General features: G+C 50.5%; 1 protein-coding gene across 6 annotated transcripts in view; it reads right to left on the bottom strand.

The window, feature by feature from the left end:
• Window positions 1-17,628, bottom strand: part of DYNC1I1 (dynein cytoplasmic 1 intermediate chain 1) — a 193,159-nt gene that overhangs the window by 150,237 nt on the left and 25,294 nt on the right. For 3 of the 6 annotated variants that reach the window (XM_020999971.2, XM_020999975.2, XM_020999973.2), the window contains exons 3-4: window positions 7,579-7,693; window positions 5,139-5,280 (exon numbers count right to left, since the gene is read on the bottom strand). In XM_020999971.2, coding sequence (XP_020855630.1) covers window positions 5,139-5,280; window positions 7,579-7,693 — 257 coding nt within the window. Of the gene's footprint in view, window positions 1-5,138; window positions 5,281-5,942; window positions 6,064-7,578; window positions 7,694-17,628 lie in introns of those variants that run through there. The other 3 variants (XM_020999972.2, XM_020999974.2, XM_020999976.2) reach the window with 2 other exon arrangements.

Genomic DNA, 17,628 nt, shown 5'->3' with positions numbered 1-17,628 from the left:
CAACCCAAACAGGGATTCAGGAACCTGGACCAAATTCCATTTTCTGAGGGCCTACTATGTGCCAGGTCCTCTCTGTGCTGGGCATTGGAAATACAAAGATAAAAATGAAAACAGTTCCTGCCCACTAGTGTTTACATTCTACTAGGGGAGACAATGTGCACATATGTAGTTTTATAACAAAATATGCTCAGAATAAATGGGGCATGATGAGGTCATGAAGCACAGAAGGAGAAGGGGCCCAGGACAGAGCTTTGTGAGACTTCCGTGCCTCGACACAGGACCTGGAGGAAGATCCCACAAAGGAAAGAGAGGAAGGTGAGACAGGGAGTAGGAGAACCATGAGAGAGAGCAGGGTCATAAAGACCCAGAGAGGAGAGAGTGTTCAGGAGGACAGGGCACACAACAGCGCCAGAGGAGGCAAGGAGGTCAGGTAGGAGGAGGGTTGGGGAAGGAACGTTGCACTTGGAGATTAAGAGGAGGTCATTAGTAACTTTGGAGCAAGCACTTTCAATGGAGAGATGAGGTCAGAAGCCAGACTAACTGCAGAGGATTTAAAAGAGAGAGAGACAAGAGGAAGAAGGCTTTCTCCAGGAGCTTGATGGTATGATAGCTTGCGGAGGCACTAGGGGCCAGCGAAGGTTTGGGATTTTGTTGTTTGTTTAAGAACAGGAAAGTTTTTGACCTGCATAGGCAGCTTTCCAGGCTGGGGGAAAGATCAAAGATGCTTCAGACACTTCTGAGGCGGAACATTTTTTTCATTCTCTGCCTTAATTGCCTGTTGGATAACCTGCTTGCGATAGGATGTGTTTCCTTACTCTCTTTTTATAAAAAATAAAAGGGGGGCATACGAAAGTTCTACAAAGGGAGAATGTTCAGAAATTTTCATTATCAAAAGCAAAACGGTTCCTGATGCCCCTTTGCCCACTGATGCTGAAGATGCCCCTCGGTCTGGCAGGTGTCTGAGGCACCAGCAACAAGTGAGATTCGGAGAATTTCCATCTCCAGAGGCAGAGGAAGCTTTCCCTGGGGCACCCTTCTCACCCCGCTGACAGCCTCACTGGGAAGAGACAGCCTCATTCTCCAGGCTCTGGAAGAGGAAATCCAAGAGCGAAGTCCAAGGAAATCCAAACCTTCCCAGTCAGGCTGCTTCCCCTCCTATGGAGCCAGTCTCCGGCAGCACATTCGGACCTCATTCTTTCTGTTCTTTCCCCTGTGGGCCTCAGTTGCCCCATCTGTAAAATGAAAGCCTTGAATTGATTCGGCTTCTGAGGCCTCTCCCAGTCAGTGGCTCTTCTCTGCCCAGCAGTCTCTCGAGACAATTCTTCCTCTATGTGGGACAGCGGTCAGCGCACTGGACCCAGCTCCCAGCTGTGTGACTTGGGGAGGCTCCCTGCACCTCCCTGGGCCTCCACTGTCTCTGACAGAAGGGCCTGGCTCAGGGAATCTCCCCATCTCCCTCGGGCTCCAGCGTCTTGGGAGAGGAAACCCAGGATAGAACAATGCCTCTGTTCTCCTGCACGCTGAACAGTCTTAGCTCCCTCAGCCCTGATCCAGCCCTTCCTGTCCAAACCTTTCATTCCCAAGCCACTGCACTCTGGAAAATGAAAGAAGGTTTGCCCAAGCCTTTCATCTGCTGTTGGAAATCCTCCTGTGTTGCTCTTTGGGGAAGGAGGATGGTTGGATTTGCTTGACATGATAATTATGGGCAAGAGTGTCCCATGGCCCACAAGCTAACAGCCGTGAATAGCAGCCTCCCAAACGCCGCCAACGAGGACCATCTTGGGCTTGATATAGCAGGGCCAGTCCTGACAAACACGGCACGGGGTGGGGAGAGCTGGGACACACTCACCGTCTCCACGAAGCTGATTCAGGAGCCAGCCAGCCCAACACAAAAATGGCCCCCTGGGTCTAAGAGCCCCAGGCCCATATCTCATCTGAGCGTCCTCCCCAGGCATCACCTCATCACCTGCACTGCCACTGTGCCCCCAGACTGCTGTACCACCAGAGACTATGCCCCGGGACTACACTGTCCTCGTAGGGGAGTCAGCCAGCACAGGCCACGTGGACCACTGCCCCTAGCCAGCCCCAGAAGCCAGACCATGCTTCAGATCCCCCAGCCACTGCTCTCTCCAGAGACCAGGCCTTGGGTGCCCTGGTCACCCTGGGGACCACTGCCTTGGAGCTGAGTGGTCCCAAATGGAGAGTATAGACATCCACTGACCACTACAGCTAAATGACCCCAGACCCTGCTGAGTGAGCATAAAGACCGCTCCTCCCCTCGTCACCAGTAGCTTCTCAGCTGACCTCCCAGAAGAGATGGTACACACCTGTGTATCAAACACACTGAGCTATCACAGTTGCCAAAGTGAATTCTGAACACTGACTGGTGTGAGCTGTGGACCCAAAGTACAGAAGAGGGCCAAGCACTGGAATGCCAAACTGGACCGTTCGGTCACATCCCCTCCATCTCCCCAGGAACGCCTGAGGCCAGCAGGCACCATCCTCCTATAGTGCCTCCAAGCACCTGCCAATGCTCTGGCTACTTCATTTCTAGGCAGACCACCCTAGGCTGCCCACCCTGCTGGTTTCAGAGGTTGTCAGGAGCAGCCTCCCAGCTGCTCTGAGTGTGCCCGTGGAGGTTGGCCACTCCCAGCCAGAGATCTCATCTCAAGGTCTGCAGGTCCCTCCCTGTAGGCCTTAGGAAAAGGTTGACCTGTGCTTGGTGGACAGTCTAGTGAGGAGCAGAGAGACAGATGGGAATGCTGTTCCTGACACTTAGTAGCTGGGTGACCAAATACAAGACATTTCCCCTTTCAATGAGGGCTGAGATCAGATGACGACCTTCCTTCCAGCTCCTCCTTGTTGACTCTTGAAATATTCCATAGGTGGTGACGGCAGCAGGACATCTGAATGATCTAGAAACATTCTAAGGCAATGTATCCAACCAAGGGAACAATGGTGGACCCACTTCCTGCCCCAGACAGCAGTGTTCCTCCAGTGCCGATGGAGCAGGGGTGTGGCTGGATTAAGGACCGAGAGGTGGTCCTAAGGGCAGAATGCTGGACTTGGAGACCTCCAACGTTCCTTAGCTGTGTGACCCTGGCATGTGATTTTTCTCTCTGGGTCTCTGTTTTTTATCTATAAGATGGGAGTGGTGATAGCCAGCCTGGCTTGTTGGGACAGTCAAATAGATAATATCTTTACAGTGTGGTGAAATCTTCAGGGACCCTCAGTGCTATCATCAGAAATGCTGGGAGGATTTCCCAGAGCTCTCAGGGTTACTTTGGGATAGCGGGGACCCTTCTGAGAAGCAGACGTGAGTGGGTGGCCGATGTCCAGACTGCCTGTGTTCACCTTAAAGAGGCAAGAGACGTGATGACTGGATTGGCTGGAAGGGGGAGTGTAAAGAGGGACTGCGGAAAGGAAGTAAGAACGGGAGGTGAGAGGAGGGAGTCAGCTTGAGGAGGACGGCCAGGGAAAGAGGGGAGATTGGCAGCCCCTGGAGTGGGTTCCCTTGGCTAGAACCAGCAGAGCTCCGAAGGGCAGGGGCCTATGCCCTAGGCATAAAAGGGAGGAGGCTCTTTCCCTAAAGTAAAGTTCCTCTAAAGGCCCTGGGCAGCAGAGCCCCTGCCTGACCCAGCCCTTCCAGGTTCCAATTCCAAGTAGCCAGTCACGGGAGGAGCCACAGAGGATGGTACCAGGGTCCGAGCCTCCAGCCACAGGCTTCCTCGAAGGAAGCCGCAGACCGTGTCCCTTCCCCCAACACCGGAGGGCACCCTGAACCCACAGCTCCTCCTCCCCTGGGGAGAGGCAGCTGCTGAGCTTTTCACAAAGCCTGGGCCCCCAACGCAGAACTGCAAGGACCCTCTCGGGTCTAGGGCCTCCTCTTACAAAGATGAAAATGAGACAGAGAAGGGAAGGGGCTTGACCAAGGTCACATGGGTAGTAAGCGGCAGAGATGGAATTTGAACCCTGGTCCACTGACTCTGAATCTTTCACTGGCCTTAAGCCATGGGCACTTTCCCGTGCTGTCACCCATAGGACCAAGAAGTGGGATTCTCTAGGAGAAGAGAGTCTTCTTCCCACCATGGGACCTGCGAGTCATTCTGGTCATTCTCTCAGAGAAGGAGCACAGAAGGTAGGCAGAGGCCATCACTGCCTCCTGCATTCCCCCATAGCCCTGAATTAGAGGGACAGGGGTTACCCCAGTTACCCAGAGGTTCAGGGCTGAAGGGGAGACCCAGCTGTGGGACAGACGGCCAAGGTCTCTTGGACTTGAAGCAAGAACCTCAATGGATGGAACTGGGAGAGTGGGTTTTCAGAGCTATTTGGCCAGCGGGCCAAATTCTTCCTCCTTTGGGAGGGTGGGGGACGACACCCGCTGGCTTCAGGTTTCTGCCTCTTAGCAGGAGGATAGCTAGAAGTGGGTGTTAGCCCTCACACACCCTGGCCTCCCACTCACCCACCTCCTCCGGGATCCAGAAATCCTTCCCTCTAAGCTGCCTTGTTTCTCTGCCTCTGTCCTCCCTGCCCTTGCAGGCATCAAGCCCTTTCTGTTCTCCTGGGAGGTCTGGCAGCCTGGACACCAACCTGGGCAGCCCAGATGGTTCAAACTAATGCCAAGTCCCTCTCTGGTCTTGGGTTTCCAAACGTTCCCAAGATTCCCAATTAATCTCCTGTCCCTTTGTGCTATGTAGATACAGCCTGATTTCTGCCCCCCATACAAATGCTCATGAAAGCCAAGTCAAAAGAGAATGGGAATAGGTCCAGTCTGGACAGAGCTCAACCTTGGAACAAGAGGAATACTCTTCTTGTCAACATTGAGAGAGGTAACAGACAGTGGGATGGGGACCCAGAGCTAAGAGAACAGAGGCTGAAGCCTAGCTCTGACCCCCCACTCATCTGTGAAATGGGAACAAGAGTCCTTGAACCAATGACCCCTGGATCTGCTGAGGAGAAGCCCTTTGCAGACCGTGGAGGTCCCAGAAGTAGGAGCTCTCAGGACCGCAGGGAGCACTGAGCCAGCCACCCAGGAGAGGGCCAGGACAAACAGTCACCATGTGCACAGCCCCGTAGCAGAAGCTGCTCCCCAGCACTCCCACCCCCAACCCCAAGGGAGGTGCCAGGGTCCTCCTTACCTGGTCAGTGGTCCCAGGTCTCCAGAATCTTGGCTGCCGGCCTCGCTAGGTGTGCTCGCTGATTTCGAGGAGGGAGACATAGGGGTTGGGACTAAATAATGAAAATAACAGGTATCCCATGTTACAAAATGCAGCGACTGCACTGGTGACAGCAGCGTCAGACAAACCAAAGCAAACGGAGTCAAAAGAAATCGATCGAATGGGCAGGAGATTGAAATGAGACAAGAAAAAAAAAAGGAAAGAAAAGGAAAAGGAAGAAAGTCAAGTGAATTTTACAGATTTTTGGAAATTAAAGTTTGAAATGAGTTTTGACAGGGTCGACTGTGATTCCAAGGCCACCCGGCCCTAGCCAACCAAAGCCGGTCACTGGGGCCAAAGTGGCTTGGGGCCAGGGCCGCCTTGGGCTTGGTTAGGGCAGGAGTGGCCCTGGTGACAAATGAAAGCCCCAGGAAGTCTCCCTGCCTGCTCAACCCAGTCCGTCCCCCTCTGTCCTTCCCCTGGGGGGGTCTGGGTCTCTTGAGTGTGGGGGAGGAGCAGAGCATGGAGGCTCCCATGGGGAAGGAGGGGGCCAGCTCTTCACTCAGTTAGGGTTCACTGTGCCCAGGACTTGTATTCCCTAGCCCTCAGACCACCAAAGTGAAAGCGCTGTCACATGCCTGCCCCGGGGGCCACTTTTTGAAGGAAAAAGGAAAATCATTGCAGGTCTGAGAGCAAAGCTAGTGAACAGCAAAGCTAAAGAAATTCCATGGTTTTTTTTCCCTCCAAATGTCCTTCAGAAAGAAGCCAGAATGGGGCCCCACCTACCTGCCAGGCTGGCCCCAGCCCAGGCTCATTCCACTAGCCTGAAAAAGGCAGAGGCCGCACATTTAGGGGAGACCCCGCCATTTGGTTCCCATCATCTGTAATTGTCTCTTATTTATTTAATAAGGCAGAGGGTGTAACACACAAAAGCAGATCTGTCAAGACCTGGGAGTGTTCATGTGGGTTCACTATGATGTCACTGACTGCAATCTGGAAGCTCCCTGGGGACGGCAGAGCATGAGCCAGGCAGGAGGGGTCCCTGGGCAGATGCCAAGCGGGTGCTTCCTTGGTCAAGGTGGGGTCATGTGCTCTCGATTCCTCTGAGGTCCTCTAAGTGGGGAGGGGCAAGGAGGAGACACCACAGCCATCCTTGGCAGGTGTCCGTGTTGCTGAGCTTTTAGGACCAATCTCTGGGGCCTTGGAGAAAGCCTGACTAGCTAGCTACCACTATCCCCTCCCCCACAAGATTTCCCAGCCGCATGTCCTCAGTGACCCAGCCTGTGACACCAGGGTAAGTCCAGTGTCCCAACTGTTCACGAGGTCCAACTTTGGGCCTTGTGAAACTGGCACCCAATTTACGGCCACTAGATCCAGAATCATGGAACTATGAGTGTTGGAAAAATGACCACCTAGTGAAGCCCTTTCAAGTTACACAGAGGAAAGTAACACCCTGGGACAGATACACAAATGAGAAGCTGTGGGACAGGCCCCACTCAGGTTCAAAGCGGGAGTGGGAGTGGGAGTGGGAGGGTCTTTGGAGTCACACTTCGGCTTCTCTCTGGGTCAAGGGGCCTCTCAAAGAGCTCCCCACAGGCGGGACCATCGGTCGTACCCCCTTAGAGCCCTGGTGACCCAGCTCAGGAGCCTGTTCTAAGCTCAAAGCCCAAGCCTGCTTCTAGCATAACCTATCCACCCACTCCCGCAAGAGCCGCACTTTGGACAAGGAAGGGACCTGAAACTGTCCTCTGTCTGAAGAATGGAGACCCCCTGCCCACCTCCCATTCATCTACTGGCTGCTCCCCAGGGAGTTACCCCAGTGAAGATTCTGGAATGAATGGAAAGTGAGCAGGAGAACAAAAAGCCAATTGTTTGGTGTGTGGTCTCCACTCTTGGAAATCCTGGACAAGTGATGTTTAACACAGAGATGGAAAAGCCGCCAGGCTCCGCCACCCTGCTCCCCATCAGCCCCGGGCCAGGGACACTGGCAAAAGAGTCTGGTCAGGCCTTGGCACGTGCTGATCCATCAGAAGGATGTCCCCAAGGCCACAGCCTCAGCACGGGGCTGGGAGCTCCCCCAGCTTCTGCCCCTGCGCTGGACACCAAGGCAGTCCCTGACTGTTTCCATGAGTGCTTGCCTCTGATTGGCCACAAGACAGGCCGAGAAGGCCCCGACCGCTAAAGTGGTGCCTCCTCCATCCCCACGCTCCGGGCCCAGAAAATGAAACCAGACGAAAAAGAAACAACAACAGAAAATCAAGGGTTAAAACATGAGGACATGCGCCGGCCACAGCCACACGTTTCTCTCAGGCATGAGGGCCCCTTTGGAGCATGGCAGCCGCAGGGCACGGGGCGGGCTTCCCTGGGTAGAAAGCTCTGAGCTCGGCGGTCGGTCGGCTCCGGAGCCCTCCCGGGTAAGTACCTAGCGGCGGCTCCGGAGAGATGCCGATGCTCTGAAGCAGCGCTTCCGTCTCCCTCCGCTTACGGTCCAAGTCCGAGTCTTCCTGAGCCGGCTCCTTCTTCTGCTGCAGGTCAGCCTGAGAAAGGGCAGCAGGGAAGAGACTCAGTCACGGAGAGGCGAAGGTGAAAGCCCAGAGCGGGCAGGGTAATCCGTGGGAGAGCAAAGCGCAGGTCCACACCTCCCAGCCGGAGCCCGAGGGCGTCCATGGCGCTAGCCCTGTGTGTGAATGTGTGTGAATATGTGTGAGTATATGTTATGCATTGTGCTGTGTGCTCATGTGTACGTGTGAGCGTGCATGCTGTGTGTGAGTGAGCATGTGCATGCATGTGCTTGTGCATGTACTTGTGTGTGCATGTGTATGTGTGCATGCGTGTGCTCAGTTGTGCTCATGTGAGCGTGTGTTATGTGTGTGCATGCACGTGTATGCATGTGCTTGTGCATGTACTTGTGTGTGCTCATGTGTGAGTGTATGTGTGTGCCCAGTTATGCTCTGTGTATGTATACATGTGCTTTGCGTGTTGTGTGTGCATGTGCTTGTGCATGTACTCGTGCATGCGTGTGTGCATGCGTGTGCTCAGTTGTGAGTGTATGTGTGCATGTGTTTTCAGGTTCATGCGTACTGTTCATGCTTGTGTGTACCCGCTTATGTGTGCTCCTGTATGCTTGAGCATTGTGGGAGAGCCCAGCTGAGGAGGAAGTCAGAATGAAGATGAGAGGCTGAGCCCTCAGACGACCAGACCCCCTCCGATGCCTCCTGCAGACCAGAGAAAACATGTGAGTGCTGTAAACCAACCGTAGGGCATTTATTGGGCATGGACGCAAGGCCAGGCACCATGCCAGGGACCAGGGATGCATGCAGACCAGTGAGGCGGTCCGTGCCCTCAGGGGGGGCCAGTCTGCCAGTCTCCCAGTGGAGCCTGAAGTGGGTGTGAGCCAGCGTGACTGCTCCAGGTGGCCCCCGGGCTCAGCGGTCAGCTTTGGCCTCGTCAGGGCTCCTAGACACACGGACACGCTTCTCGCCCTGGACCAGACAGAACTGCGCCCCTGGGACACGCTCCTCGCAGGCACTGTCTGGGAGCCTGGCAGCTCAGACATCTGGACCAAAGGAAAAGTGGGAAGCAGGATCGTGAGCTCAGGAATGTCTCCGGGAGGGGCCTGTCCCTGTCGCCGTCTGCTTCCCCTAGCAGGGTCCTGGGAGCCGGCCTGTGCGAGGCTCGGACAATGAAGGGAAAACACACATTTAGTAAGTGCCAGGCACTGTGCTAAGCATGCTTGCAAATATTATCTCAGTGGAGCCTCGCTGCAGTTTTGGGAGATCAGTGCCATTCCTATAGCTAATTCTACAGAGGGGGAAACTGAGGTAGATAGAGGTGAAAAAACTTGTCCAGGGTCACCCAGCTAGTATCTGAGGATGAATTTGAACTCAGGTCTTAGTGACTCCAGCCCCTCTCCCCTCCAGTCGGCTCCGTGCACTGCGGCGCCCCCTAGCGCCTAATTCGGGCCTTGCTGACTCCAGGCCCAGGGCTCCGTGCTCTGTGGCGCCGCCTGGCAGCCCTGAGCAACCTTTGTCATACTGTCTTAGGCCCGCAGAGGTCTCTGGCATGCATAGAGTCCAGAATGTGCTCATTGGCCGTTGTCCGCATGTCCGTGCTGATTCTCCCTAATGGTGTCTATATAGTCCTTTATTCTTCCTTCTGGTACACTGATACCCGCCAGCAAACACCCTCACTTTCTTCAAGGCTACCTAGCACTAGGGGAAATAAGATGTTTGATTAATCTTCGTTCAAGAAAAATTCAGACCTGCTAGTTGGTGCAACAATTAAGTGCCTACTCTATGCTAGGTTCAGGGGACACTAAAGATACAAAGCCCAAAGTAGACCAACGCCTGCCCTGAAGGAGCTTCCACTCTACTGGTGGTGGTACAGTGTGAACCCAAGAAAAGGAAACACAAAAGATACCAAGGAATGTCAGGGGAAGGAGCCCTGCCTGAGGTGGAAGACCAGGAAAGGCTTCCTGGCGTTTAAGCAGACCTCTGAGGGAAAGCGAGGGGCTCTAAGAGGCAGAGGGGAGGAGGAGAGCCCTCCTGGCGTAGGGGGCAGCCAAGCCCCTGAGGTGGCAGATGTGAGAAGAGCAAGAAGCCAGTTTGGTGGGAACAGGGAGTATGTGAGAGGCAGCAGGGTACGGTCAGTCTGCAAACACAAGCAGGGCCGTGAAGGGCTGCAAATGGCCAGCAGGGAAATTTGGATTCACCTCGGAGGCTCCACGGAGTCCAAGGTGCTTCTTGAGATGCGGACCACACGTTCAGAATAAATCAGAGGGGGAAGACATGAGGCAGGAGAACAACTAGGCAGCTTTGGCAGTGGAGGAAGCGATGCAGTGCATTGCTCTCCCATAACTATTCCAAAAAAGCCTGGAAAAAGAACACCAGACCCAGCGGCAACCACTAAATATAAGGAGCACGTCTTGCTGCTGCCCCAGACAGCCCAGGGAAGCAGCCAGAAGCCTGCAGGCATTGCCAAGAAGGGCTGCACAGAGCGTTCCAGGGCAGAAATTGGGCTGGTGCCTAGCACTGGGTGGCTGTGAACAGAAGAGGAGAGCGCCCGCAGCGCTTGGGCCACAGACCCAGCACCGACGTTGGGTCAAGCAATGAAAACCTGAGTTGAGCCAATCACTCTGTTGCTCTGACCCAAGAGCATGATAGTAGATGCAGATGGGGGAGGGGCTTCCTCTAGAGCCTTCAAGCTGATTGGCAGGATGGGGGGGCCAGCAACTGTCTACTACAGCTCCAGCCGGGGGCAAGTATGCAACTGTGTTACCCAGTCACATCCTGGGGTAGGGAGCCTGCAAATCTTAGATGAAGAGGGCAGCCACTGAAAGTTTGCATCTCGTTGGCCTATGCCACCCCTAAGTGCCCCTTGAAGGGCACAGCATACAAAACCCAGAAAAAAGCAGCAATAGACCCCCCCAGATAATACAGAACAGGACCAAACAAAGACCCAGCATTCCCACCAGGAGTTCAGAGTCCAGCCCACACATAAAATCACAGTTCAAGAAACAAGTCTGGAAGAACAAGTAAACAAGCGAGCAAAGCCCCTTGACAGTAAAAAGAAGCGATTATGCAGACAGGGACACCCAGTAACAAACGCAGAAGACATAACTAACTCCAAGATACCCAGCAGTGAAGCCCCAGTGAGAAACAGAGCTTGGACACAACAAGGTCGATGAGAATTCCTAGAAGACAGAAAGCAAGAACTAGTTTTAAAATGATATTATATCTGACCTCAGACACTTGACACTTATTAACTGTGTGACCCTGGGCAAGTCACTTAACCCTAATTGCCTCACCAAAAAAAAAGCAAAAAAATTATGTAAATAAAGTGAGAACTTTAGAGGACAGAAAGTGGCAAAGGAATCAGAGATCTGGGGGAAAGGCTTGGAAGAAAAAAAAACATTTAATATGAGGTAAAAAACCTTACCCAAGTAACAGAATCTCTGAAAATTAAAATATGTCAAATAGAAGTTAATGATTCCATGAAATAACAGGAATTATTAAAAGGAGGGAAGGAAAGAAAAAAGCATTTTAAAGTGCTTCATACCTGCCAGGCCTGGTGCTAAGTGTTAGGAATAAAATTACAAGCAAAAGAAAAACAATCACTACTCTCAAGGAGCTTACATTCTAATAGGGGAAGATAAAAAGTGTCTGGGGGGAGGGGATGAAGACACCTTTCACAAGGCCATGGTTTGGAAGTCAGGAAAGTCAGAAACAGAGTCAGGAGGAGAATGAAGCTGGGCTGGCCTGGCCCCATACACAAAGGGAAGGAAGAGCTCACCAGCGGGAGGAGAGAGACTGACAGAGGGATATTCCATGGTGAGAAGGTGACAACAGCAGTTGAATATTACAGGGCAAGCAGGCCCTGGGTGGCAAGGGAAGTTCCAGTATGAGACAGCAGATGCAGCATGGTTTTGAAGTCTGCAAAGTCAAGAGCAAAGCTGGAAGGAGAATGAAGGCTGGGTGCTCTGGTCCCCTAAGATGGGAAAAAAAAGTAGAAGAAAATGTAGGGCATTTCACATGTAAAACAAATGAGCTGGAAAACCAGTCAAAGAACAAAAAAAATCAGAGACAGAGAGAGAGACTGGATATCATATTTCAAGAGTGAAAACTGCCCAGACCTGTTAGAATCAGAGGGCAAAGTTAAAGTAGAAAGAACCTATCACTTTCTAAAAGAAACCACCAAATGAAAAATGTAAGATCCCCAAACCAGAGGTCCCAGAAAGTACCAGAAAATACCAGAAAGTAATTAGTTCCAGTACCAAGGACCCACAGTTAAGATCAAGCAAGCTTTGTCAACTACCACCATAAAAGACTGGAAAGCTTGAAATGCAATCTCACAAGAGACAAAAGATATAGGCTTACCACAAAGAATAACTTACCTAGAAAAACTGAATATGAGTTTCGGCAGGGGAAGGGTGTGGTACATGGGGAATGAACCATAAACAGAATAGAGAACTTCAAAGCTTCTGATGAAAACACCAGAGATGAGTTAGAAACTTTGAAATATGAACACAGGAGACAAGAGAAATAGAAATTATATACAAGCACTAGGAAGGAATGATACGAAGATGAAATGTTTATGTTCTAAAAAGAGAGATGAAACAAGAGTCTCTGCAGAAATCTAATGTCATCAGAGGTCATAGAAAGAATTAAATAAGACAGAGGGAGTGGTTTTCTTATGTTCAGGTAATCTTAAAAGAAGAAAAGAAAGGGAGAGGAAAAGAGGAATACATTAGGAAAGAAAGAATAGAGGAATGACTATCTTACAAAATCAGAGTGCACAAGTAGGAAAAAAAAGACAGGGTATGAGGGAGTAGCCATCATTTGAACCTTCCATCTGAAGCAGCCAAAGGAAGTCAGAACACACATATGGGGGTGTGTGTGTGAGAGAGAGAGAGAGAGAGAGAGAGAGAGAGAGAGAGAGAAGAGAGAAGAGAGAGAGAGAGACAGACAGACAGACAGACAGACAGTGTGTGTGTGTGTGTGTGTGTGTGTGTTTCGTGTAAAAAGACAATCAACTCAACAGGTAAACCAGAGGAAATAAGAAGAGGGCAGAGCTATGGGGATGGAAGAAGAGCAGGTAGACTCAGGAAGTGATTCATCATAAGCAAATAAATTTTAGTCTCAGAGAATGAATCATGAAGAAGAGTTAAAAGGAATGAAAACAAGAGGAAGAACCTGAACTAGGATCTGGATTCAGAAGAGGAAAGGGGCAAGGGAATGGAAATGGGTTCTATACTAGTGCTGAGCCCTGTTCTTTGTATAAAGAGGAACGGGGGCAGGGAAAGGAGGAAGTATAAGAGCTCAGAATAGAGGGAAATACATAATTAATTATAATTGTGAATGCAAATGGGATGAACTTACCATAAAAAAGAAGAGGGTAGCATAATGGATTAGAGAGCAAAATCCAAGCATATGCTGTGTACAAGAAATATAGCTGAAACATTAAGATTCAAACTGAGTGAAAATAAGGGGTTGGGGTAAAATCTATCATGCTTCAGCTGAAGTTAAGAAAAAAAGGCAAAGGTAGCAATCATGATCTCAGATGAGGTAACAGCAAAAACACACTTGATTAAAAGGGATAAACAGGGAAACCACATTATAAAATCAACAAATCCTTAGTTAATTTTAAAAAAGAAAAAGAAAACCAAATTACAATGGTCAAAAATGAAAAAAGATTAGGGGCAGCTAGGTGGTGCAGTGGATAGAGCACTGGCTCTGGAGTCAGGAGGACTTGAGTTCAAATCTGACCTCAGACACTTGACACTTACTAGCTATATGACATCACTTAACCCCATTGCCTAACCTCTTCCCCCACCAATGAAAAAGATTTCACAAAAAAAAATGAAGTATTAGAGGTGATTTTTTAAAATATGGCAATAAAATCAATAATTTAAATGAAACAGATAACTTCACAAAAATATGAAATGCCCAAAGGAACAGAATAAGAAATAGAGAATTTAAATAATCCGGTATCACCTTCTGGGTTAGGTGACCAAAAAAGATGGAACACTACAGGTTTTCTCTCATCTTCACAAATTTTTTCTTTTCTTTTCTTTTTTTGTTTTTAGGAAATTGGGGTTAAGTGACTTGCCCAGGGTCACACAGCTACTAAGTATTAAGTGTTTGGTCTGAGGCAGGATTTGAACTCAGGTCCTCCTGACTTCAGGATCAGTGCTCTGTCCACTGCGACACCTAGCTGCCCCTCATCTTCACAAACTTTTAAAACTCCCTATATAAGCAAAGAGCTAAAGTAAATTGCGGCTGTACCTGCAAGCTAAGACACAAACAGCTCTAAGGAGGAAAGAGCCACTCAAATTAACAGCAGGAAAGATACCCCTATGCCAGCCAGACTGGGGGTGGCTCAAACTCCTCAGGCTTGTCTTTGTGGCATGCTCTGTGATGCCAGCCAGTGTGCTCTGCCCATGCTCTCACCCCATAATTGCACAGGTACAAGGAGCAGCAGAAATGCATGAACTGACGTGATCAGAGCCAAGAAAACAACATATTTGGTAACTACTGCAATGTGACTGGAAAGAACAAAATCCAAAGTGAATGCAACAGAATCACAGAGCTCAGGGATGACTTCCCAGCCCCTCCTCAGGAAGGTTCCTTCCCTCTGCCTATCGTTTCCTAACTATCCTGTGGGCAGCTTTCTTTGTACAGACGTGTTTGCATGTTGGCTCCCCCATTATACTGGAAGCTCCTTGAGGACAGGGACTGTCTTTTGCCTCTTTTTGTATCCTCAGTGCTTAACACTGTGCCTGGAACATAGGTGCAGTTAGGTGGTGCCATGGACAGAATGAAGGGCCTGGAGTCAGAAAGACCAGAGTTCAAATATGACCTCAAACACTTACTAGCTGGGTGACCCTGGGCAAGTCACTTAATCCCTACCTGCATAAAACTGGAGAAGTAAATGACAAACCACTCCAGCATCCCTACCAAGAAAATCTCATGGGTATTTATTTAGTCCAAGGGGTCACAAAGAATCAGACATGGGCAGCTAGGTGGTACAGTGGATAGAACCCAGAGCCTGGAGTCAGGAAGGCTCATATTCTGTGACCCAGTGGTCACAGACACTTTCCAGCTGGGTAACCCTGGGCAAATCACTTTACCCTGTTTGCCTCAGTTTCCTCATCTGTAAAATGAGCTAGAGAAGGGAATGGTAAACTCCTCCAGTATCTTTGCTAAGAAAACCCCCAATGGGGTCACCAAGAGTCAGCCACACTGAGCAATGACTCAACAGCACCAGCAGATGTTTCTGGATTAATTGATTGGACTCGCATGATGAGAGTCGAGAGGACACGGTGACGCACCTTGGTAGAGGTAAGAGGTCTGCCAGCGTCCCATGTTCCACCTGCGTTCAGACCTTTTCTATGTGCTAATCAACTGTGTTGGTTTGTTTTTTCTCTATAGAGGCACATGGGATAACTGTGGTCATGCAAGGAACAGAAAACAGCAATTAAAATTTATTGTGAAAAAACAAAGTGCATTTGCACAGATTATATGTAATTATAGTGTTGGGGTTTTTTAATGCATCAATCGGTGGCCTGGTTCTTCCAGTGTTAAATGGATTTTTTTTTCTTTCACCCTGGAAGCCCTGGGGTGCCGCTAAAGACCCAAGGCCCATGGTACCTAAAACATGAGATGGGCTTTTAAGTATAATCTTCATCATTAACATTTTCTCTATCCCTTTCTTAAGTCTGGGCAATTAATAAATAATAAATCTAGGCCGTGTTTGCTGATTTCAGAGTTGTAAATACCCCCACTGAAAATCGAACCAGTTGGAGTTGTGTCCAGCGCCTGAAGTGACCTTAGAGATCTCTAGTCTACTTCTCATACTGCACAGACAAAGACTCAAAGAGGTTCGACATTTTGCTAGTTAGGGGAGAGCTGGGATTTGAACTCAGGACTCACAGCACTGGGATCCCTACAGGAGGAAGATCTGACTGGGGGACGGCGGGATCCAACCAGCCCCTGCTCCCCTTCCACTGTTGGCTTCAGCTGGAATTGCCTACCCCTCCCCCCATCCTCCACACCCCCAGATTCATGAAATGACAAAGACGAAGCAGACCCCTAAGGTGGAAGGCCACTTGCTGCACCACATCCCATCCCATGATCATTCTGTGAAATTCGAGTGGGATATTAGAATGTCAACTTCGAAAGAAACTCGTGATTAGCCCGGGACAACTCGTGCCCTTGACTTCTCCGAGCATCGACACTCGAATGGAGGAAAATATTGTATCTCGAAACTTCTTTGATTTTGCTGGAAATGAGCATCCGCCCCATCAGCATCCGCCTGGCCTGCATACGGACAGGATCAGTGCCTGAAGCCAGTCTCAAGGACAAAGAGAGGAGCCGCGATCACTGGCTAATGAAAGGGAGGCCAGGCAGATGGAAGGACAGAGGCCGAGAAGCCGAGCAGCATCCTGGATGCCTGGCCACCTTTCAGGGAGAGCAGTACTGAAAGCAAGCTGCCCGTCACCGTGCTAAGGGCACGGGGATTCTGGCTGGCTGGGCTGCAGGTGTGGTGAGGCCCTGCTTCCTAGGATGGCTGGGACCCGTGTTAATGCAGTGCCCACAGGCCAGGGAGAACAGCCTGGCCCTAAGGGAAATTCCAAAGGCTGCACAGAATTTAGCGATTTGGCTCTGAGCTATCCAAAGACTTTTCTTTTTTGGATGAGAGAGGAATGCCCGTTTGAAACCTCCTGCTGATCTCCCAGGATAGAAACCATATCTGGCCAGGCCCAGGCAAAGAGACCTTTGAGAACACTGACCAGGAGACAGAGCTGGGGTCTCGGAGACAGAAGGCTACGGTGTCCTGGGTCTCCTGCACATTAGTGGGGTGACCTTGACCAAAGCACAACTTTCCTGGACAGCAGTTTTGTAACCTGGGTAGAAAGACAGCCCCAGAGACACCAGCCAAGGCTGAAAGTCTTCAGGACGTGTAAAGAGGATACTGCTCAGCCTGGAGAGGTCCAAGGGTCAAAGAGCTCAACTGCAAAGGAAGAGGCCGGTAAGACGAAGACCAGGCCTCCAGGAGGTGGGCAGCCTTCAGCTTGCCCCCAGACACTCATCTGCGCAAAATTCCCAAAGGCTCCTGGGAAGGGGAAGTGAGTGAATTGGGGCTGATCATCGTTCAGTCCCTTTTCAGTTGTGTCTGACTCTTTGTTCATTACCCCATGTGGGGTTTTCTTGCCAAAGATCCTGGAGTGGTTTGCCATTTCCTTCTCCAGCTCATTTTATAGGTGAGGAACTGAGGCAAACAGGGTGAAGTGACTTGCCCAGGGTCACACAGCTAATAAGTCTCTAAGACTAGAATTGAACCCAGGAAGATGAGTCTTCCTGCCTCCAGTCTAGTGCTCTATCCACTGTGGTGCCTAGCTGCCCTTGGGACTAATTACCCTAAGGCAACAGGGAGCATCTTCTTGAGGGTGGGAGGTTTGAAGCCAGGCAGAACTTGTCTAATTGGGGAGGCCATTTTTCTCTCCTCTCCTTCCTGGGGGTGACAGATCACCTCTGAGAGGAGCACAGAGAAGAAGTTTCTACAAATCCTAGAACTCTGTCGTACTTCATTCTACAATAGCACTGTACTACCCAGCCCGGCCCAAGCTACTCGGAGATGCCGCTCTTAGGTGCCCACTGGGCGCCAGGTCATAGACGCAGATGTAAGATAATTCCAGCATTCTGCTGAGGGAGACCGCAAGAACCCAGCTAAGCAAATACCAAATATAAAAATAGTAAACAAATTAGGGGAGGAAGGGCAGTAGGAACTGAGGAGTTAAGGGTGGGCCTCCTAAAGGAGAGAAAAATCTATACTGAACTTCGAAGGAAGTTAGGAAGGCTACATGGCAGAAGTGAAGAGAGGGCATTCTAGGCAGGGGGAAAGGCAGAGGTGGCACAGTGGATAGAGCTCCGTGCCTGAAGTCAGGAAGGTTTGAGTTCAGGTCCAGCCTCTG

The sequence above is a fragment of the Phascolarctos cinereus genome, unplaced genomic scaffold (genome assembly GCF_003287225.1).
Source record: "Phascolarctos cinereus isolate Bilbo 61053 unplaced genomic scaffold, phaCin_HiC Scaffold_1;HRSCAF=81, whole genome shotgun sequence".
NCBI classification, from domain to species: domain Eukaryota; kingdom Metazoa; phylum Chordata; class Mammalia; order Diprotodontia; family Phascolarctidae; genus Phascolarctos; species Phascolarctos cinereus.
This window is presented reverse-complemented; position numbering and strand designations above follow the sequence as displayed.